The sequence below is a fragment of the Kogia breviceps genome, chromosome 2 (genome assembly GCF_026419965.1).
Source record: "Kogia breviceps isolate mKogBre1 chromosome 2, mKogBre1 haplotype 1, whole genome shotgun sequence".
NCBI lineage: Eukaryota > Metazoa > Chordata > Mammalia > Artiodactyla > Physeteridae > Kogia > Kogia breviceps.
In genome coordinates, this window is record NC_081311.1 from 195310314 (window position 1) to 195329268 (window position 18955).

Sequence of the window (18955 nt, forward strand, 5' to 3'; positions counted from 1 at the left end):
AGTTAATCCTTATGTCTGTTTTTGTGCCAGTACCATGCTGCTTTGATTAATGTAGCTTTGTAGTATTGTCTGAAGTCTGGGAGGTTTATGCCTCCAGCTTTGTTCTTTTTCCTTAGGATAGCTTTGGCAATTCTGGGTTTTTTGTGGTTCCACATACATTTTATGATTATTTGTTATAGTTCTGGGAAAAATGTCACAGGTAATTTGATAGGGCTCACATGAAATCTGTAGATTGCTTTGGGTAGTGTGGCCGTTTTAACAATATTAATTTTTCCAATCCATGAGCATGGGATACCTTTCCATTTCTTTGAATCATCTTCAGTTTCCTTTATCAGTGTTTTATAGTTCTCAGCATATGTGTCTTTCACCTCCTTAGTCAGGTTTATTCCTAAGTATTTTATTTATTTATTTTTTGATGTGATTTTAAAAGGGATTTTTTTTTTTTACTTTCTGATATTTCATTATTAGTGTAAAGAAATGCAGCTGATTTCTCTGTTTATTTTGTATACTGCTGCCTTTCTGAATTCATTTAATCAGTTCTAATAGTTTTTGTGTGGCGTCTTTAGGATTTTCTATATGTAGTATCATGTCATCTGCAAATGATGGCAATTTTACCTCCTCCCTTCCAATTAGATACCTTTTATTTCTTTTTCTTATCTGATTGCTGTGGCTAGGACTTCCAATACTATGTTCAATAGAAGTAGTGGGAAGACTCAGCTTTTCACCGTTGAGTACTGTGTTGGCTGTGGGTTTGTTGTAAATGGCTTTTATTACGTTGAGATATGTTCCCTCTGTGCCCACTTTGGTGAGAATTTTTTTTATCATGAATGGATGTTGAATTTTATCACATGCTTTTTCTGCATCTGTTGAGATGATCATGTGGTTTTTGTCTTTTCCTTTGTTGATGTGGTGTATCACATTGATTGATATGTGTATATTGAAGCATCCCTGTGAACCTGGGATGAATCCATCTTGGTCATGATGTAGGATCCTTTTTATGTGTTGTTGGATTCAGTTGCTAATATTTTTGTTAAGGATTTTGTCTTTTCACTCTTGGTGGTGTTCTTTTATGCATAAAAGTTTAATTTTGATGAAGTCTAATTTATTTTTTCCTATTTTGCTGGTGCTTTAGGTATCTTTTTTTTTTTTTTTTTTTTTTTTGTGGTACGCGGGCCTCTCACTGCTGTGGCCTCTCCTGTTGCAGAGCACAGGCTCCAGACGTGCAGGCCCAGCAGCCATGGCCCATGGGCCCAGCTGCTCCGCGGCACGCAGGATCCTCCCAGACCGGGGCACGAACCTGCGCCCCCTGCATCGGCAGGCGGACTCCCAACCACCGCACCACCAGGGAAGCCCCTGGTATCATATTTAAGAAACCATTGCCAAATCCAAGGTCAAGAATACGTACGCCTAAGTTTTCTTCTAGAAATTTTATAGTTTTAGCTCTTATGTTTAGCCTTTGATCCATTTTGAGTTAATTATTCCATATGGTGTGAGGTAGGGGTCCACCTTCATTCTTTTGCATGTGAGTATCCAATTGTCCCAGCACCACTGGTTGAAGAGGGCCTCTTTTTTTCAACTGGATTCTGCTCTGAAGCTCTATACCTTCTAATACATAAAACTAGCTAATGAACTTTTTAGGGTTGGTTGGTAGTCTTGACCATTTAAAAAAAAATTTAGTGCTTATTTATCTATTTTGGCTGTGCCGGATCTTCGTGTGGCATGCAGGATCTTTTAGTTGCGGCCTGCAGACTCCTAGTTGCAGCATGCATGTGGGATCTGGTTCCCCAGCTAGGGATTGAACCCTGGTCCCTGGCATTGGGAGTGCAGGGTCTTACCCACTGGACCACCAGGGAAGTCCCAGCCATTTTGGATTGGTCTCAGTAAAGTGGTTCTTAGTAGAATTATTGTTATGGATGATTATAATACATTTACACATTTAAAGGGTTTAAAAGGAAATATCTGCATTTCATAATTTTTACTGCCATAGAACTCTTCTCCATTTCACGTTTGAGAGTGAATTCAGTTCTTTCTGTGGTTTGGGAAGATGCGAAATAAATATTCACCTCCTTAAATCCAATCCCATTTGATAGTTTTTGTATTTGAACTCTTTGATAAAGATGGACTAGTACTCAGAAGCTGAGTGAAAAGGAAGCCTGGGAAATTGTTCTTTATCGCTATTCTCTCTGGTGGCTCAAAGTTTTCACGTACTTTAAGAGGACCCAGGTTTGTCAAGACTGAGGTGTGAGTCTAATCGTTTAAGTGTTTTTTTACAATCTACTTGTAGTATGTTCTGTGTGTCTTTTTGTATTTAACCAGTATTTTGTGTGAGCTGGGATTTTGCTGTTTATAGAAACCTTGTAGCTGCTTTGCCCTCTGGCAGCACATATGGGTATAACCACTTGGGAAAGCGATTTGGTGACACAGTGAAAAACTCCAAGAAACTGCAAATTCTTGCCCCAGTAATTCCACTGGTGGGACCCTACCTTGAAGAACTAATCTTAAATATGAAAAAGCATCATGGGCAACATGTTTATTGCACCATTAAATATAAAAAGTTGCAAACCCGGAAACACTTCAGTTTAACAACTCAGTGAGTTAATGACATTAGCTGACACCAGTTTGGTGCTGGTCCTACAATGAGTACCGTGCGTGGGTGGTCTTACGAACTTCACAACTGCGTGAAGGTTGCCATGGGGGGGCTGAGGCACCCAGCAGCACGAGGCCACACAGCTGGGAAGTGGCAGAGCAAGGAGCTGCCCTTGGCCTCATCAGCCGTTTAGGTGATGAAGGAAAGCAGTACTTTGGACAGTACTTTGTGATCTTGGGAAATCAGAGAGGCAGTGTGTATAGACATTCAGCTGTGTGCCAAGGAGGTGAGAGTTTCCAAACTGATGTCAGGGATCGTGCTGGTGGTGCAGTTGGGATTATTTTTATTTCTTTTCTGCATTTTCTAAAATGAGCGTTATTATTTTATACTAAAGAAAACAAAAAAGCAAAACATGTTACCCTTCAATTGAAGATTCCTTACAGTAAGAGCGTCTGTCTTGCCACGGATGCTGTGTGTTAGTAGAAGATGGAGATGAGTCTGCCCTCAGTTGCTTCTCTGGAATGTCCTAAGACACAGCTGAACAGTTTGAACTGTTGGGTCAAACAGATTAAATTTAAGGAGCCAGATTTGTGAAAACATAGGATTTAAATTTCACAGTATCCCAATAAATGTGTATATTATGTGGAACATTTTAGTTATGTTCCCATTTGTTTAAACTTTTAATTCCTGTGTTGAAAATAAATCGAAACTTATGTAAGCAGAGAGTTGAAGGTCTTGGTGTAAATAAGGTACAGTTTAGCTTGGTTGAGACTGTTTGATATATGAAGCACTCAGTTTCTTAGATTTGTTCATAATTACGTCAGCGTCCTTAAGCATCTAAATAAATGAAGTAGAAGTAGGCTGTAGAGAAACAAAACATAAAATAAAAGCAGATCTGGTCACAATGTATCGTTTGGAAAAGCAGGTTATTAAATAATCTGTACGTTATATAACCCCACTTTTCTGTTTTATTTATATACTGAAAACACACTGGAAGGCTATTATCTCGGATGTTAGTGGCAGGAGTTAGAAGTGGCTGGACTCTTGAGTGCTCTCAAATAAAGAAAAAGTAACCAGTAAGCCCGTCAGCCTCGAGTTGGGCTGTTTAACGCTGGACTTTATTTCCACCTAATGTCTGAAAATGGGCGAGGGGACAGCGGATTGAGCGTGTGCCCAAGGAAGAGGAATTTGAGTAATGATGGTTAGGGTACTGTTTTACATTTGTGTAGCCATTTGCAGTGTCTAAGCTGTTTTCTCAGGCATTTTCCACTCTGTATGGCACTTTCTGGGGTGGGGGGGATTGAACGATCAGGAAACTGCAGTAAGGCAGTGGCTGCCTTTAGCCTAAGAGGTAGCAGCTTCAGGCCTTGCGTTCAAGCCTCTGTTGTGTTTTATTCACATCTGAGTTTCCAGAGCACCCTGCCGGTACCCCTGTAATGGAAATTTCCAAACATACACAAAAGTAGGGAGAGGAGTTTAATCACCCGTCCAAACAGTTGTCAGCCTTGCGCCTTTCTTGTGTCATCTGTCCCCAGCCCTGAGCCCTGCTTTTTTCTGAGTATTTAAAAAGCAAATTCTCAGGGTCCCTTTTACTTTGTAAAAGTATCCCTCTACCAGCATGCAGTTTCCTTAAAGGTCAAGGGTCCTGTCTTTTTCATCATCATATTCCTAGCAGTGCTTGCACTAAGTGTTCAGTAAATATTTGTTGGAACAAAGAGTGCATTTCATTCCACAGGTCCGTGGGGAGATGGATTTTACTGTCTAGGCTCACAGAGGCCGAGTGAGTCTTTGGTGCCTTAACTGAGCCTCCGCGTGTTTTCGGAGGCCAACCGTGCGGGTAGGGGAGATGGCTGTGCCTTGAGACATGCACGTCTGTCCATGTGCTCACCCTGGAAGAGTGGATTCCTTTCACTCGATATGGAAGTGTGGAGAGAGTTGGAATCAGACACACCTGGGTTTGAAGTCCCGCCTCTGAACCTTCTCTGCAGACATAGGTCATCTCTGGACCTTAGTTTCTTCGTAAGTGAAAGGGGGTAGTAACTCTTCACAGGGTGGTGAAGACTGGATGAAATACTGATGAGAACTAAGTTCCTGGCACAGAGCAGGCACGGCACGGGTACCGACGCCGTCTCCTCCTTGCCTGTCCCTGTGAAGTGGGAGTGTGGGCAGTGCCCCCCTTAGTAGGTGGTTGTGCAGATGAAGGGGGGCCGGCCTCGGAAAGCCGTGGGCCTGGGCCAGCGTTAGCTCCTCTAGGTGCTGCTGCCCTGCAGGGGCTGCCCTCCCACGCGGGTCCTTTTTAAGATGATGTGCCTTCCTCCCCTGTCTGGTCTGCTCTGTCCTTCTCTTTCCCCATAGGTAACCATTTTTATTATTTTATTATTTTGGTTTATCCTTTCACTGTTTCTGTTTGAAAATTTAAAAATAATATATGCACATATTTGCTTTTAATTTTATCTCTGTCTATACACACACACACAAATATCCTTTTTACGCAAAAGGTAGCATACTCCGTACACGTTCTGAACCTTTCTTTTTTCACTTAATATAATCTGGAGATGATTCCATAGCTGTATAAAGATCTTCCCCATTCCTTTTACAATGGTGTAGTATTCTGTTTCCTGAACGTACCATGGTTTATTCAACCACTTGGATTATTTTCAGTCTTTTGCTATAATATTTTGTAGAAAATATCCTTGCACAAAACTCATTTTATATTTTTGCTAGAGTGTCTGTGGGATAGTTTCCTTGGAGTGGGCTTGCTGGGTCAGAGAGTAGATGCACGTCTGGTTTGCTGGGTTTTGCCAGATCCCTGTCCTCAAGGTGGGCCTCATCCTGCGGTGGGACCAGCCTGTTTGCTCACAGTCTCGCCCAGAGTGTGTTGCCTTTTCTTGTTGTCGTCAATCTGATAGTGAGAATAGTATTTTAGTTTAGTTTCAATTTGTTTTTCTCTTATTATGAGCTAGGTCGAGCATCTTTCCATGTATTTAAGGGCCATTTAAAGTTATTTTTTGTGAAATGTACTATTTTAATTTTTTTGTGAAATGGCTGTTCATATTTTTTGCCCATTTTTCTATCAGGTTGTTAGTTCTCAATTTTTAAGAACCTTTTTATACATTAGGGGTATTAGCCCTTTATGATATTTTGCAAAAAGTTTCCTCAGAATTCTCAGTGCTGGGCACTGGGTAATTTCAGATCAATAAGACAGCCATAGCCCTTGGGCCTCTCTTGATCTGTCGAGGGACACAGCCTCATGATGGAGGGTCACAGACTTGCCAACAGATATTTTTGGCCTGACTAGGTTCTAGGTTTGAATTTCAGGTCTTCCATTTACTAGCCATGTGGCCTTGAGTGAGTTACTTAATTCTTCTGACTCTCAGTTTCCTAGTCTATAAAATGGGAATATTACTACATGCCTCCAAAGTCGGCGTGAGGATTAAAAGGTGCAAATGGCTTGTATGTATGTGGTAGACACGGTGGGCACTCACTTAGTAAGCGTTTAAAATAATCTGTTGGTCTTGGGTATGCTGTACATGCCTGTGTTTTGTGAGCAAATTATTTTCTGGTTGTTTCCTGTTTATTTATTATGGTATTCCTAAGCCCTAGAAGGAGGTTTGAGATAAGAGTAAGGAGGCCTGACGTTTCTTTTGTGGTCTGTTGTTAGCTGTTTAATCTTGGAAATTACTCAGTGACCAGTTTTCTTATTTGTCACTCAGAATATTAGTGTCTGTCTCATAGACCATAAGTGTTTGTTCTCTTAAGAGGCAAATAGATATAAAAATGCTCATGAAAGTTTCAAGTGATGTGCAAATTTAAAGTAACACTTTTTAAAAAAAAATTTATTTTTCCTGCGTTGGGTCTTTGTTGCTGCACGTGGGCTTTCTCTAGTTCTGGTGAGTGGGGGCTACTCTTTGTTGCGGTGCGCTGGCTTCACGTCACGGTGGCTTCTCTTGTTGCGGAACACGGGCTTTAGGTGCTCGGGCTTCAGTAGTTGTGGCGCACGGGCTTCAGTAGTTGCAGCATGCGGGCTCTAGAGCGCAGGCTCAGTAGTTGTGGCGCACGGGCTTATTAGCTGCTCCGCAGCATGTGGGATCTTCCCGGACCAGGGCTTGAACCTGTGTCCTCTGCATTGGCAGGCGGATTCTTCACCACTGCGCCACCAGGGAAGCCCCTCTCTTCTGTTTCTTTATAAGGTGTCTGATGGCCAGAGTTTCTCAGTGGGAATAAAGTTGGTTTCAGCAATCTTATAGTTTATGTTTAGTATTTTTAAAATCCTATTTAAGAAATTTTTTCCAGTTCTAAGGTCATAAAGAAATTATCCTATATTGTCTACTGAAGCTTTTAAAGTGTCTCCTTTTGCACTGGATCTGTAGGCCACCCGGAAATGATTCCTGTGTGGCCTGTGAGGTACGGGACCAGTTGCGCGTTTCCCCTTAGGTGACCTGATGTTTCAGCTCCACTGGCTGGTCCCTCTCTCCCCAGCCTGCTGTCCCACATCATGCTTTCAAACTTGTGAGCATCTCTTTCTGGGCTTGGATCCCCAAGTTCTACTTCTAGTACTTTGCTCTAAGGAGTAGCTCAGGACATGTGGAGATATTCCATTATGGCAATAATCTTTGAAGCACTGTTGATAATATTGAGCAGGAAGCGTTCTAAATGTTCCAGCAGTTGGGAGTGTGTTGAATGATATGTGCACATCACTACAGTGAAATACTCTGTAGCAGACAAAAATATATTTACTAATACGGAAGGCTGTTGACAACACATTAGGACAGAAGGAGTAGGAAGTTCATGTACAGTACAATTCCAAGTTCATAAAAAGTTAAGAAACATACAAATTAAAAAAACAGCCTACCATCTTTGCTTCCTCCCATCGGGGTCACATTCATTGCACTTTGATCTGGCTTTGCCCTGGGTCAGGTCGAGAGCCCGCTCTGACGGCGGGTCCTCAGTGACTCCTCACGGACCTCTCCTCTGGCTCCTCCTGGGCCCCACTGACAACCTTGCCCGTGCACTCGACCTCAGCCCTTAGCAGGTGTCACGCACGACGCTGTCTCGGTGCTTTCTCATCTGCTCCCCTGGTTTTGCGCCGCTTCCTTCTTGTCTAATGTTTTGGACTCCCACCTCCTCTCTGTACCTGATGTCCGTGTCCTGGGGCTCCTATTCCTTGAGCCTCTTCTCATTCCCCTCCTTCCCCGTAAGGGACTTCCCTGAGGTGTCTCCCCCTTAAACTTCATCTTGTGCCCCTCGTCGGCTGCCGTCTAAGAGTTTCTGGAGTGTTCCGCCTGCCTCCTGGTTTCATCCCTACTCCCTCTCCTCCACATTGTGGCCCAAATCATCTTTCTTAAACAAAATGTACATCCTGAGATACCGCCCCCTGATTTGGGGCCCCTGTGACCGGGAGGTCTGGCTGTCAGTGACCTGGGCCCTCTGGGCTCTGCCTGCAGCCCGTAGGAGGCTGTGCACCTCCCTGCCTGGCCTGCTCAGACCCCTGCTCATCCTCTAAGACCTGTTCTGGGAAGCCGTCCCTTGTGGGGGGATTGCTCGCTCCCTGGCGTCCTGTGTCCTCTGTCCTCCTCTGGTCTGAGCTGTCCCTGGAGCCCTCTGAGCCACTGCTGCTGCATGTCTGGGGAGGGCACGAAGGGAGGGTGAGAGCAGGAGCTCCCACTGTCTTTGCGGAGAGGGCTTATCCTCCTCGGTGACGGGGTGAACAGGGCCCCGACAAGGCAGGCCTGACCTCGGCTTCTCTGCCCACTGGTTTGCGGGCTTTTGAAGGGCATTTCCGGAGCTGCCTTACTCTGTCCGTTCTTTGCTTCTGAACAGGTTGACTAGGACTCGAGCTTTGCCTGTGGCAGGTGCCTGGGCCGCCTCACCTGTGGGTTGGGCGTGTCTCTGTCAGTCAGTGGGCGGCTTTGGCTCGGGCTGAATACCCTGCCGGCTTCCACATCCCGCAGCCCAGCTTGGGATTTGCATCCTCTCCGTTTGGAGGTGGGCCAAATGCTCCACTTCCCACTAACTTGCCGCTCTGATTCTCAGTGCCTGTGTGTGTGCAAAGCTGTCCTTTGTCCCTGATGGTAATGAAGGCGCCCCCATGGCTTGAAGGACAGAGTGAGCCCTGTCGTTTGTGCAGAGAACTTGACGGAATGATTCTAAGAGCCTGGCTGACCAGCATAAGCGACCAGCCCCTCTTGGGTCTGGGTTTGGACTTCTGATTCTCTGCTCCGGTGGGCGAGAGGAGGAGCCCTGCCAGCTGAGCAGTTTCCTGTGGGTGCAGCTTACAGGCTGCCAAATGCAAAGCACAGCAGATTAGTCAGGGGTGTTCTTTTCTTGACGACTTTTAGTTCATTGCTTTTGACTGAGTGTTAAAAATATTCTGCAGCATATCTATAGTCTTCCACTAGCAGTGAATAGGAGAAGAGATGCAGTTTCTGAGAAAGCTTCAAAGAAATACTGGTCTTTATCTTTTCCCCAGCCTTTTCCGCTGAAACCCACCAGAGTCTTTTTCTGAGCACTGTTGTTCTATAAATAGAACAACAGCTCTCCTTGGGTAGCCCAAGATCGCAGCTCTCATCCGCTCTCTGAAAGATGTGTGTGTGTGTGTGTGTGTTGGAGTGGATTTTGGTTTAATTCTGCTTTTCTTTTATGTGTGACGTGTAGCGGGAGATGCAAGAAAAATACTCTAGCATTTATCCTTTAAAGATAACTTCTTATAACTTTTCTGGGTCTGGGCTTGTTGGTTTTGGTGCCTTTTTTTTCTTTTTTTCTTTAATTTGCATTTGGGAAAGAGATGGAAGCGATTACTTCCTCTGCAGAGGTAAGGAAGACGTTTGGGGGCGAGGAGAGGTGACTTGGTCTGTGAGCGGGTCCTGCGGGGTCCAGAGGAAAGGCTCTCCTGGAGAGTAGAGCAGGCGTCTTGTGTCTGCTCCGCTGGGCACAGTCAGCTGTCCTGTCTTTGAAGAGCACATTGAAATAGCATCACCATGTGCACTTGGGTCTGAAAAGAATCTTAGGAAACAACCTAGCAGTCCTTCCGTATTGCAGGAGCTCCTGGGACCGGAGGTTGGGACTTTCTCTCTGCCTTGGATCGGCACATGTCTCTTGCCTTGATCTTGGGTGATGTGTTCCTCCTTCCTTAATTACCTGGAAGAACAGTGGGTGGCCTCCTCAGAAGTAAAGGTGAAGGTGCATGCCACAGAATGAGTAGGGTGGTTCCTCAGTAGTGTCCACACCCCGCCCCCCCCCCCAGTTGATTTTCTAGGGAATTGGAAACGGTTGCTCTTTGTGCTGCTGGGCCAGCCCTGACAGCGCAAATTCCATCAGACCCCATGGGGTCGCCAGCTGGCGTGTGCAGCCCACTGTGCCCAGGAAGCTGCAAGAGGACGTCGTGTGGCGGGGATAAGGGGAGGAGCAGTGCTGCCGGCCTCCCAGGATACCTGGAGCGTGGGGCTCTCACAGGGGCTCCTGGTGCACAGCCGGGTGCTGGTGGTGTGTGCAGGGGGCGGTCTTCAGCGTTCTCCTATGGGGTGTATCAGTGCATCGCGGTTCCACTCCCTCCCTGTTAGGAGCGCGATGGTGGAGGGACCAGGCAGCACAGACATCTGCTCTTGCCTCTGACACATTGGGGTGACATAGGGTTTCTGTGTCTGGTTTCATCGTATGTCGTCTTAAGTGGCCACAGACGCCCGAGTGCTTTGTACAGCTACTTAAAAAGTTACCTAAAGTGCAGAGCTCTAGGGGGTTGGGTAATTCAAAGCTTCTCTGGATCCATGTTCTTGTCCTTGAGCAGAATTTTTATACATTCTGCTTCCATTGCATGGTGGGCCTCTGTGTAGAATGGACATTTGTTTAGGTGTGTGCAGATGCTGGAAGCCAGGCACTTGTTTCAGGGCCCCTTGTTTATTAGCTTTGACTGTGTTAGTGGCTCTGAGTAGTTCAACACATCTGATGATCAGGTAGGTCCTTGAACTTTTAACTTGTGAGTGGTGTGTAGGGCTCCCTCCTCCTGTTTGGTAAGTGCCCGGAAGCAACTTCAGGAGAAGCCATGCCCCATTCTTGGCTTTGATTGAGCTGAGCTGAGTGGACTGCTGTTCCCCTTGTGATTCTCTTTGAACTCCTGCTTGGTAGTGGGTTGGTCAGATTTTGGGGGTGGAGGAGTTTTAGTGACTTTGGTAGTGGCTCTTCTCTGTGTTACAGTGTGGGTAGACGCACATGCCCAGCCTGTGAACCGGGGTGAGGGCCCAAGGGGGCAGGCCTGGAACTGCACTGAACCCCATAGCAACCTACATCGACAGTTTTGGCAACAGGATCCTGAGAAATGGCAGGAGGCCAGAGAACACGGAGACGGGGCCAAGAATAGCTGAAAAATACCAAATACTGAAGTTGGAGAGAGCACTGGCCCCGGGGCCACTAACGGTGGTCCTGCACCCTGCTTCTGCTGACAGCCCCCCGCCGCCCCCGGGGCATATGCAGGGCACACCTTGGGCCTCTGACACACCCCTGTGCCCCTCCCCCCCGCCACTCTGGCACGCCATCGCCCCCTGGAGAATTGTGTCACCCTCCCCTGGCTGCGTACTCAGCCTGTCCGTAGGTCAGGGTTTGGGGAGAGTGTGAAATAGTTCTGTGAGGCCATCAGCCCATTAGAGACACAAATGCACCGGAGTCAGTGGACAAGCGCACGGCACCGCGAAAACACACGCTCATGAATCCATTTCTGTGCTTTCAGACCGTCATCAAAGAGGGGATGCTGACCAAACAGAACAATTCATTCCAGCGGTCAAAAAGGAGATACTTTAAGCTTCGAGGGCGAACGCTGTACTATGCAAAAACTGCCAAGGTGAGATGCAGTGGAGGAAACTTAACAAGAGAAAACTACCCGAGGAGCTGCAGGGAGAGACTGACTGGGTTCTGCGTCCTCATCTTGGGAAAAACCTTCGGTTCTAGATCTGTTATTTTGAGCGAGTTTGTAATACTCTAGGGTGCTGGGTTTTATTTGTCTCAAGCATGTTTTATTTCTTATGAACATTGTTTTTTTATTTTCTTTTTCTTTAATGTCATGTGTAACCAATGGGGAAAGGAGAAAAGGTCACAGAAATAACCACATTACCATTAGATATCTTTCAGAAAAATTGGGGGTAACTGGCTTAAAAATCTCTTATTACGGCTTAAATATCTTTTTTAAAAAAACACTTTATTAAGGTATAGTTGGCTTACAAAAAGCTGTACAGATACTTAATGTGTACAACTTGATGAGTTTGGAGTTGAGTGTATGTACCTGTGAACCTAACTAAAAGTATTTCTTTTTGGTGTGTGAACAGAAATTGCCTCTGGCTTTCTAGCCATGCTCCTTCTTCCAAAGCTAGAATCACCAGGCAGATGCCAGTGACAGAGGAGGAGCCACTGAGAGTCCCTGAGTCACTGCCCAGTTTAGACGACTGTGGTGTCATACACTTCAAACACTAGCGTGTCTGCAAACCTAGTTTTTGGTGTTCTGAATACCAGTCTTTTTCTATCAGTATTGCAGTCAATACTAATATTTTGGTATTAAAAAAAAATCTGGAATCTGAATGATTTACACTTTGAGATGTATCCCTAGTGAGTTAGTGCATTAAAATTCAAAATTGAACAGTTACTTGTTTAGATAGGGTTCTGACCACATCCTTCATTAAAAAAAGACAAACCCTTATAGTTATTTTAGTTGGAGGGGTGGGGGAGTTACTTAAAAGACTGAGTCTCTTTTCTAACATATTAGCGTTTCCTCCAGGGGTTCCTGATGGAGTCCTCCTAGAGGGGACGGAAAGGTAAACAGGAGGTGAGGGCTATGAATGGGGGCATTTGGGAGAGAGAGGAGAGGAAAATTGGGGGGGGGGGGCCTCTCAGGCCTGGTTCCCAGCCTTTCTTCTGGAGCCTGACTGTCTCTCTCTCCAGGACTAGATTCTCTCTGCTCTGCTCCCTTGTTTTCTTTCATGGCTGGGTCCCTTCTATTTGGGTCAGTCTCTCTTCCCCTAGAATTGTTTATTTTAGCCGGGACCTCTCCCCCCAAATGTGCGAGGTGGAGAAACTTTTAGTTTCTCCACCTCGCACATTTGGGGGGAGAGGAAAGAAGGACAGAGGACCTTCAGTCGGGAACCTGCCCTCTCAGGTGGACTCATGTGAGGACGTATTTTTGCTTCCATTAATGCAATCCGTGGGGAGCTCCCTGGACTAAAAAAAAGTCTTGAGCTATACCTGTGAGCTCGGTGCTTTGTCAGAAGCAGGTAGGGTGAACTCGCTCAGCGTTCATTCAGTTCTCAAGTGCTTGCCTGGGGACAAGGGAGAGTGGTGGGCAGCCCTGGGCCAGGGGCACCTTAGCCCCCGCTGACTGCAGTCCCTGTGTCTTTCCAGTCGATCATATTTGATGAGGTGGACCTGACAGATGCCAGCGTGGCTGAATCCAGCACCAAAAACGTCAACAACAGCTTTACAGTAAGTCTCTGGACGCACACCTCTCTTGATTCTTCACCACATTTGGTTTTCCTGTTTAATTTGAACACGTGTGTGTGAGCAGTTCAGACTTTTCATCCTTTGCTCTCTGATTGGAACAATTCCTGGTAAATTTTGAATTTAAGGTTCAAAATAATACTATGGTTGGAGAATAACTGGGAATTTCACACATTAAGCATAAAAGAACAAGAGGGACCAAATGAATTTTTAAAACATGTTGTAGTTTACATTTCTTTAACAGTTTTGCACAGAGGTTTGTTTTCCATGATTATTATAGAAAATTTGGAAAATTCAGAAAATGTTGAAGCAATTAAAAAACAGCCATCAGGGGACTTCCCTGGTGGTGCAGTGGCTGGGAATCCGCTGCCAATGCAGGGGACACGGGTTTGATCCCTGGACCGGGAGGATCCCACATTGGGCGGAGCAGCTAAGCCCGTGTGCCACAACTACTGAGCCTGCGCTCTAGAGCCCGCGAGCCACAACTGCAGAGGCCCGCGTGCTTAGAGCCCATGCTCCGCAACAAGAGAAGCCACCGCAGTGAGAAGCCCGCGCACCGCAACGCAGACTAGCCCCCGCTTGCTGCAACTAGAGAAAGCCCGCGCGCAGCAGCGAAGACGTGATGCCGCCAAAAACAAATAAAATAAATTAATTAATTTATATTTTAAAAAAACAGCCGTCATTTAGCCACCTCAAAACATAGAATGTTGATATTTCGGTGTACTTCTTTTCTTTTTAAAACTCCTCCCCCTACCACATTTATAGAAATTATGTTGTACTTTCTGCAAAAGTTCTAAATGCATAAAATCGTGTGACCTCAGTACCCAGAGGTAGCCAGCTGCTCACTTTAGAGTGATTAACTTTTTTTTTTTTTTTGTGGTACATGGGCCTCTCACTGTTGTGGCCTCTCCCACGGCGGAGTACAGACTCCGGACGCGCAGGCTCAGCAGCCATGGCTCACGGGCCCAGCCTCTCCGCGGCATGTGGGATCTTCCCAGACCGGGGCACGAGCCCGCGTCCGCTACATCGGCAGGCGGATTCTCAACCACTGCGCCACCAGAGAAGCCCTAGAGTGATTAATCTTTGTGTCTAAATATCTGTGTCTTTACCCACATATAACATGAGGTCGTAGTGATCCTTTTGTTTTACACGTTTGGTTTTATTTTTTTCTCTTGACAGTTTAAGGTGGACATTTCCCCATGTTGATTGATCTAAGTCTTCATCACATTTTTTAATAGCTGTACAGCATTTCTTGTATGACTTAACAGTTTTGGCTTTGGGGGCTGACTTTAGAACCTCATGTGTAAGGTATGACTCTAATAGCAGGAATGGAATATTTTAAAATGTTTTTCTCTGTGTTATTATTAAGTGATCTTATCTAGAAATACAGTATGTTCCCTATCTTTTTTCAATTCTTTTATAACTCAGTCAAGGTGTGTAATTTTCTTCATGTTTAGGATCTAACATTTTGGGTTAGTATTAGTTTTAGCTACTTTCAGGTTTTTTTTTTTTAATTTTAATTTTTTTTTTTTTTGCGGTACGCGGGCCTCTCACCGTTGTGGCCTCTCCCGTTGCGGAGCACAGGCTCCGGACGCGCAGGCTCAGCGGCCACGGCTCACGGGCCCAGCCGCTCCGCGGCGTGTGGGATCTTCCCAGACCGGGGTACGAATCTGTGTCCCCTGCATTGGCAGGCGGACTGTCAACCACTGCGCCACCAGGGAAGCCCTTCAGTTTTTTTTAACTTGTTTATTTTATGGATTGATTATGTTGCTGCTCCAAATGGGATTTTCCTTCCTTCATTTAAACTTCTACTTATTTTGTTTTGGTGTAATTAACTGCTCTTGGTTTTACTTTGTGGCTTATCGAATTAGTCAGACTTTCCTGACGGCCTCTTTTATTTTATTCCTCGTTTTATTTGGACTATTTTTACTTTTTCTTCATTAGTTTTATTGTTTACTTACTGGCTGGGGAGACAACTATGGAAGTGGATTATTCTTTGATTTATGGCTTTTAGAGTGTTTAATAGGAGTAGGTGTTGAATTTCACTGGAGTGTTTTGAACATTAATTTAGATGATCAATTTGGTTTTAGGTATTTGTACATTTCATAATAATAAATTGTTCCTGGTAATGTTGAATGTTATACCCTAATTTTGGATTTAGAATTTTCTGAAAGCATGTGTGTGCTTTTCTTTGGGTAGGAGGTAGCCTTTGTTGTGTTTTGATTTTGGAGTTAAACTAGCCCCATAAAATTCATTTAGTAACTGTCCATGATTTTTTGTGCTCTGGAACATTTTTATAGCTTTAGAGTTAATTAGTTCTTGAAAGTTTGAGAGAATTTACTTTTCAGGGAGGTAATAAGGCTCTGAATAAACCTAAAAGGTTTATTTCAATTTTTAAAAAATATTTATTTATTTTTGGCTGCATCTGGTCTTAGTTGTGGCACGTGGGATCTTTTGTTGTGGAGCATGGGCTCTTCCTTGCGGCACGCAGGCATCCTCTCTAGATGTGGCGTGTGAGTTTAGTTGCCCTGCAGCATGTGGGATCTTACTTCCCCGACCAGGGATCAAACCCACGTCTCCTGTATTGGAAGGTGTATTCTTAACCACTGGACCACCAGGGAAGTCCCTAAAAGGTTTGTTTTTGCTTTTTGATCATAGGAACTTTTTTACTTCTTGAGTCCATTTTTGTATTTACTTTCCCATTTATTCCACACCTTCAAATTTAGTAACATTTATTGTTTGCACTTTTTAAAAATTTATTTATTTTTGGCTGTGCCGTGTGGCATGCGGGATCCTAGTTCCCCGACCAGGGATCGAACCCACACCCCCTGCATTGGAAGCACGCAGTCTTAACCATTGGACCACCGGGGAAATTCTGCACTTTAAACATAAATGTCTCTGGTTAGATCCCCTTTCACATACCTAATTTTACTTGTTTAGCTTTTGTTTTTCTTATCATATTTCTCTCTTTTTAAAAATTTTATTGAAGTATAGTTGATTTACAATGTTGTGTTAATTTCTTCTGTACAGCAAAATGATTGTTATACATATATATATTCTTTTTTCATATTCTTTTACATTGTGATTTATCACAGGATATTGAATATAGTTCCCTGTTCCTATACAATAGGGCCTTGTTGTTTATTCATTCTATATATAATAGTTTGCATCTGCTAATCCGTATCTCCCAACCCTAACCTCCATCCCTCCCCTACCTACTCTCCCCCTTGGCAACCACAAATCTATTCGATAGCTGTGAATCTGTTTCTGTATCATAGATAGGTTCATTTGTGTTGTGTTTTAGACTCCACATATAAGTGATGTCATCTTGTATTTGTCTTTCTCCTTCTGACTTTCTGACTTAGTATGATAATCTCTCGGTCCATCCATGTTGCTGCAAATGGCATTATTTCATTCTTTTTTATGGCTGGGTAATATTCCATTGTATATACATATCACATCTTCTTTATCCATTCATCAGTTGATGGACGTTTAGGTTGTTTCCATGTCTTGGCTGTTGTAAATAATGCTGCTGTGAACACAGGGGTGCATGCATCTTTCAAGTTATAGTTTTACCGGGGTTGATGGATTATATGGCAACTCTATTTTTAGTTTTTTGAGGAACCTCTGTACTGTTTTCCATAGTGGCTGCACCAATTTATATTCCCACCAACAGTGTAGGAGGGTTCCTTTTTCTTCTCACCCTCTCCAGCATTTGTTATTAGTAGACTTTTTAATGATAGCCATTCTGAGTGGTGTGTGGTGGTACCTCATTGTGGTTTTGATTTGAATTTCTCTAGTAATTAGTGATGTTGAGCATCTTTTCATGTGCCTATTGGCCACCTGTATGTCTTCCTTGGAGAAATGTCTGTTTAGGTCTTCTGCCCATTTTTCGATTGGGTTGCTTGTTTTTTTGTTATTGAGTTGTATGAGCTGTTTATATATTTTGGAAATTAAGTCCTTGTCAGTTGTATCATTTGCAAATATTTTCTTCCAGTCAGTAGGTTGTCTTCTCATTTTGCTATGGTTTCCTTTGCTGTGAAAAAGCTTATAAGTTTGATTACATCCCATTTGTTTATTTTTGCTTTTATTTCTCTTGCCTTGGGAGACTGTCTTGTCATATTTCTTAAACTCTACCATTTTTGTTTTTTAAGAGATCCAGTTCTTAGATTATTGAACAATTACATTTTTCTATTACCTAATTCACTTTCTGCATTTATATTTATTGTCTTCTGTCTGCTTTTCATAACTTTTTAAAACAGCTTATTGATTGGCTCATTTTAATTTTCATATATATAAATAATTAAAAGACTTAGGGACACAGAATTTAACAGTGCATTTCTGTTCACATTCCAACATTCCAAAAGTTGTTTTTTCTCGCAGTAGAAAAACGTTAGTAAAGATAAATTACACTTCTGATAAAGTTATTGAAGAAAATTTTAAAGTGTATAAATAAAATAGGAAATTTAAAACCATCCACATTTCCTACTACCCTAAGATACCTAATAATATATGTTGATTTATGTCGTTACCACCAAATGTGTTTTATAAAGTATAGTTTTTAACCTTTCTTCACTTAACAATGAGCTTTTTTTCTTATAATATCCTTCAAAATCTTGTTTATTCGTGTGGCATAGTATTCCATCATATAAATGTATACGTTTAACCAGTCCCTATATTCCATTTTTTCATATAAAATGACACTGTGCTGTACACTTGTACACAGATACTTCTGTATATTTCTGATTATTTCCATAGCCTAAGTTCTTAGAAATGGAATCCCTTTTGAGGTAGAAAGTGTGAACTTTTAAAAGGCTTTTGAAAAATAAATGAGGTACTGATACGTGTTACAACTTGGATGGGCCTTGAAAACATGCTGAATGAAAGCCAGACACAAAAGACCACATATTTTATGATCACATTTATATGAAATGCACAATAGTCAAATCTGTAGAGACAGTAGATTAGTGGTTGCCAGAAGCTGTGGGAAGGAGGAGTACTAATGGGTACCGGATTTTAGCTGAGGGTTTGTGGCAGAATGTTCTAACATTAGATAGTGGTGATGGTTGCACAACTTTATGAATATGCTAAAAACCACTGAATTGTATACTGTAAAAGGATGAATTGTATGGGAATTATATCTCCATTAAAAATAGTATGCCACTGTGCTTTGGTACTATGTGAGTTATTATGGAGCTTTGTCAGTCTGATTTGAGAATGAACCCTGATTTATATACTGTCTCTATGGGAAAATGTGTGCCAAATAGTTAACATCCAGATGTTGAGCCAGTTGCTGTGGGGCAGTCATGGATGGTTTCCCAGCCCTTGGGGCAGAGGCACTGATTCTTTCACATTTATTTTAGATTTTGTTAGTGCTGTAAAAACTGCTTTTTCATCTGAGGATGTGCTGAAAGTACAAGAGAAAGATTAATAATGAGGTTCCCCGGAAATATTCCAAGATAAGGAGACCATTTCTGAGCAATACATGATGGCGTCTGGAATTTGGGGATACATGGGAAGTGTTTGGAGCCAGTTGACCGGTGCCCACTTCCCCAAGGCATGCTTCCACAGAGGGTCAGTAGGTTCTGGACTCTCCCATTTCTAACGCCCTGCAGTATTTACTGTCTGAACTCTGAACCTGTCACTTCCCATACAGCAAACTGCAGGAATCTGCATGCAGGCCCTAGGAGGCAGGGCCTGGCCCATGTGTTCAGGGAAGTGAGTGCAGAATGAATGAATGCATTTGCTCAGAAGCTACTACATTTCCTGGGACATCTCATTTGGTTTTCCAGCTATTCTGGTAGTAATTTCCAAATTCCACAATTTCTATTAAAATTGCATGCCTGATACAACAACGAGGCAGTGAAAGTTGCTGTTATCATGAATCAACCAACA

General features: G+C 43.6%; 1 protein-coding gene across 6 annotated transcripts in view; it reads left to right on the plus strand.

Moving 5' to 3' along the window:
- The window catches only part of DGKD (diacylglycerol kinase delta), a 105611-nt gene that overhangs the window by 15053 nt on the left and 71603 nt on the right, over window positions 1-18955 (plus strand). For all 6 annotated transcript variants that reach the window (XM_059054381.2, XM_059054383.2, XM_059054382.2 and 3 more), the window contains exons 2-3: window positions 11307-11417; window positions 12965-13045. In XM_059054381.2, the coding sequence (XP_058910364.1) occupies window positions 11307-11417; window positions 12965-13045 (192 nt within the window). The remainder of the gene's footprint in view (window positions 1-11306; window positions 11418-12964; window positions 13046-18955) is intronic.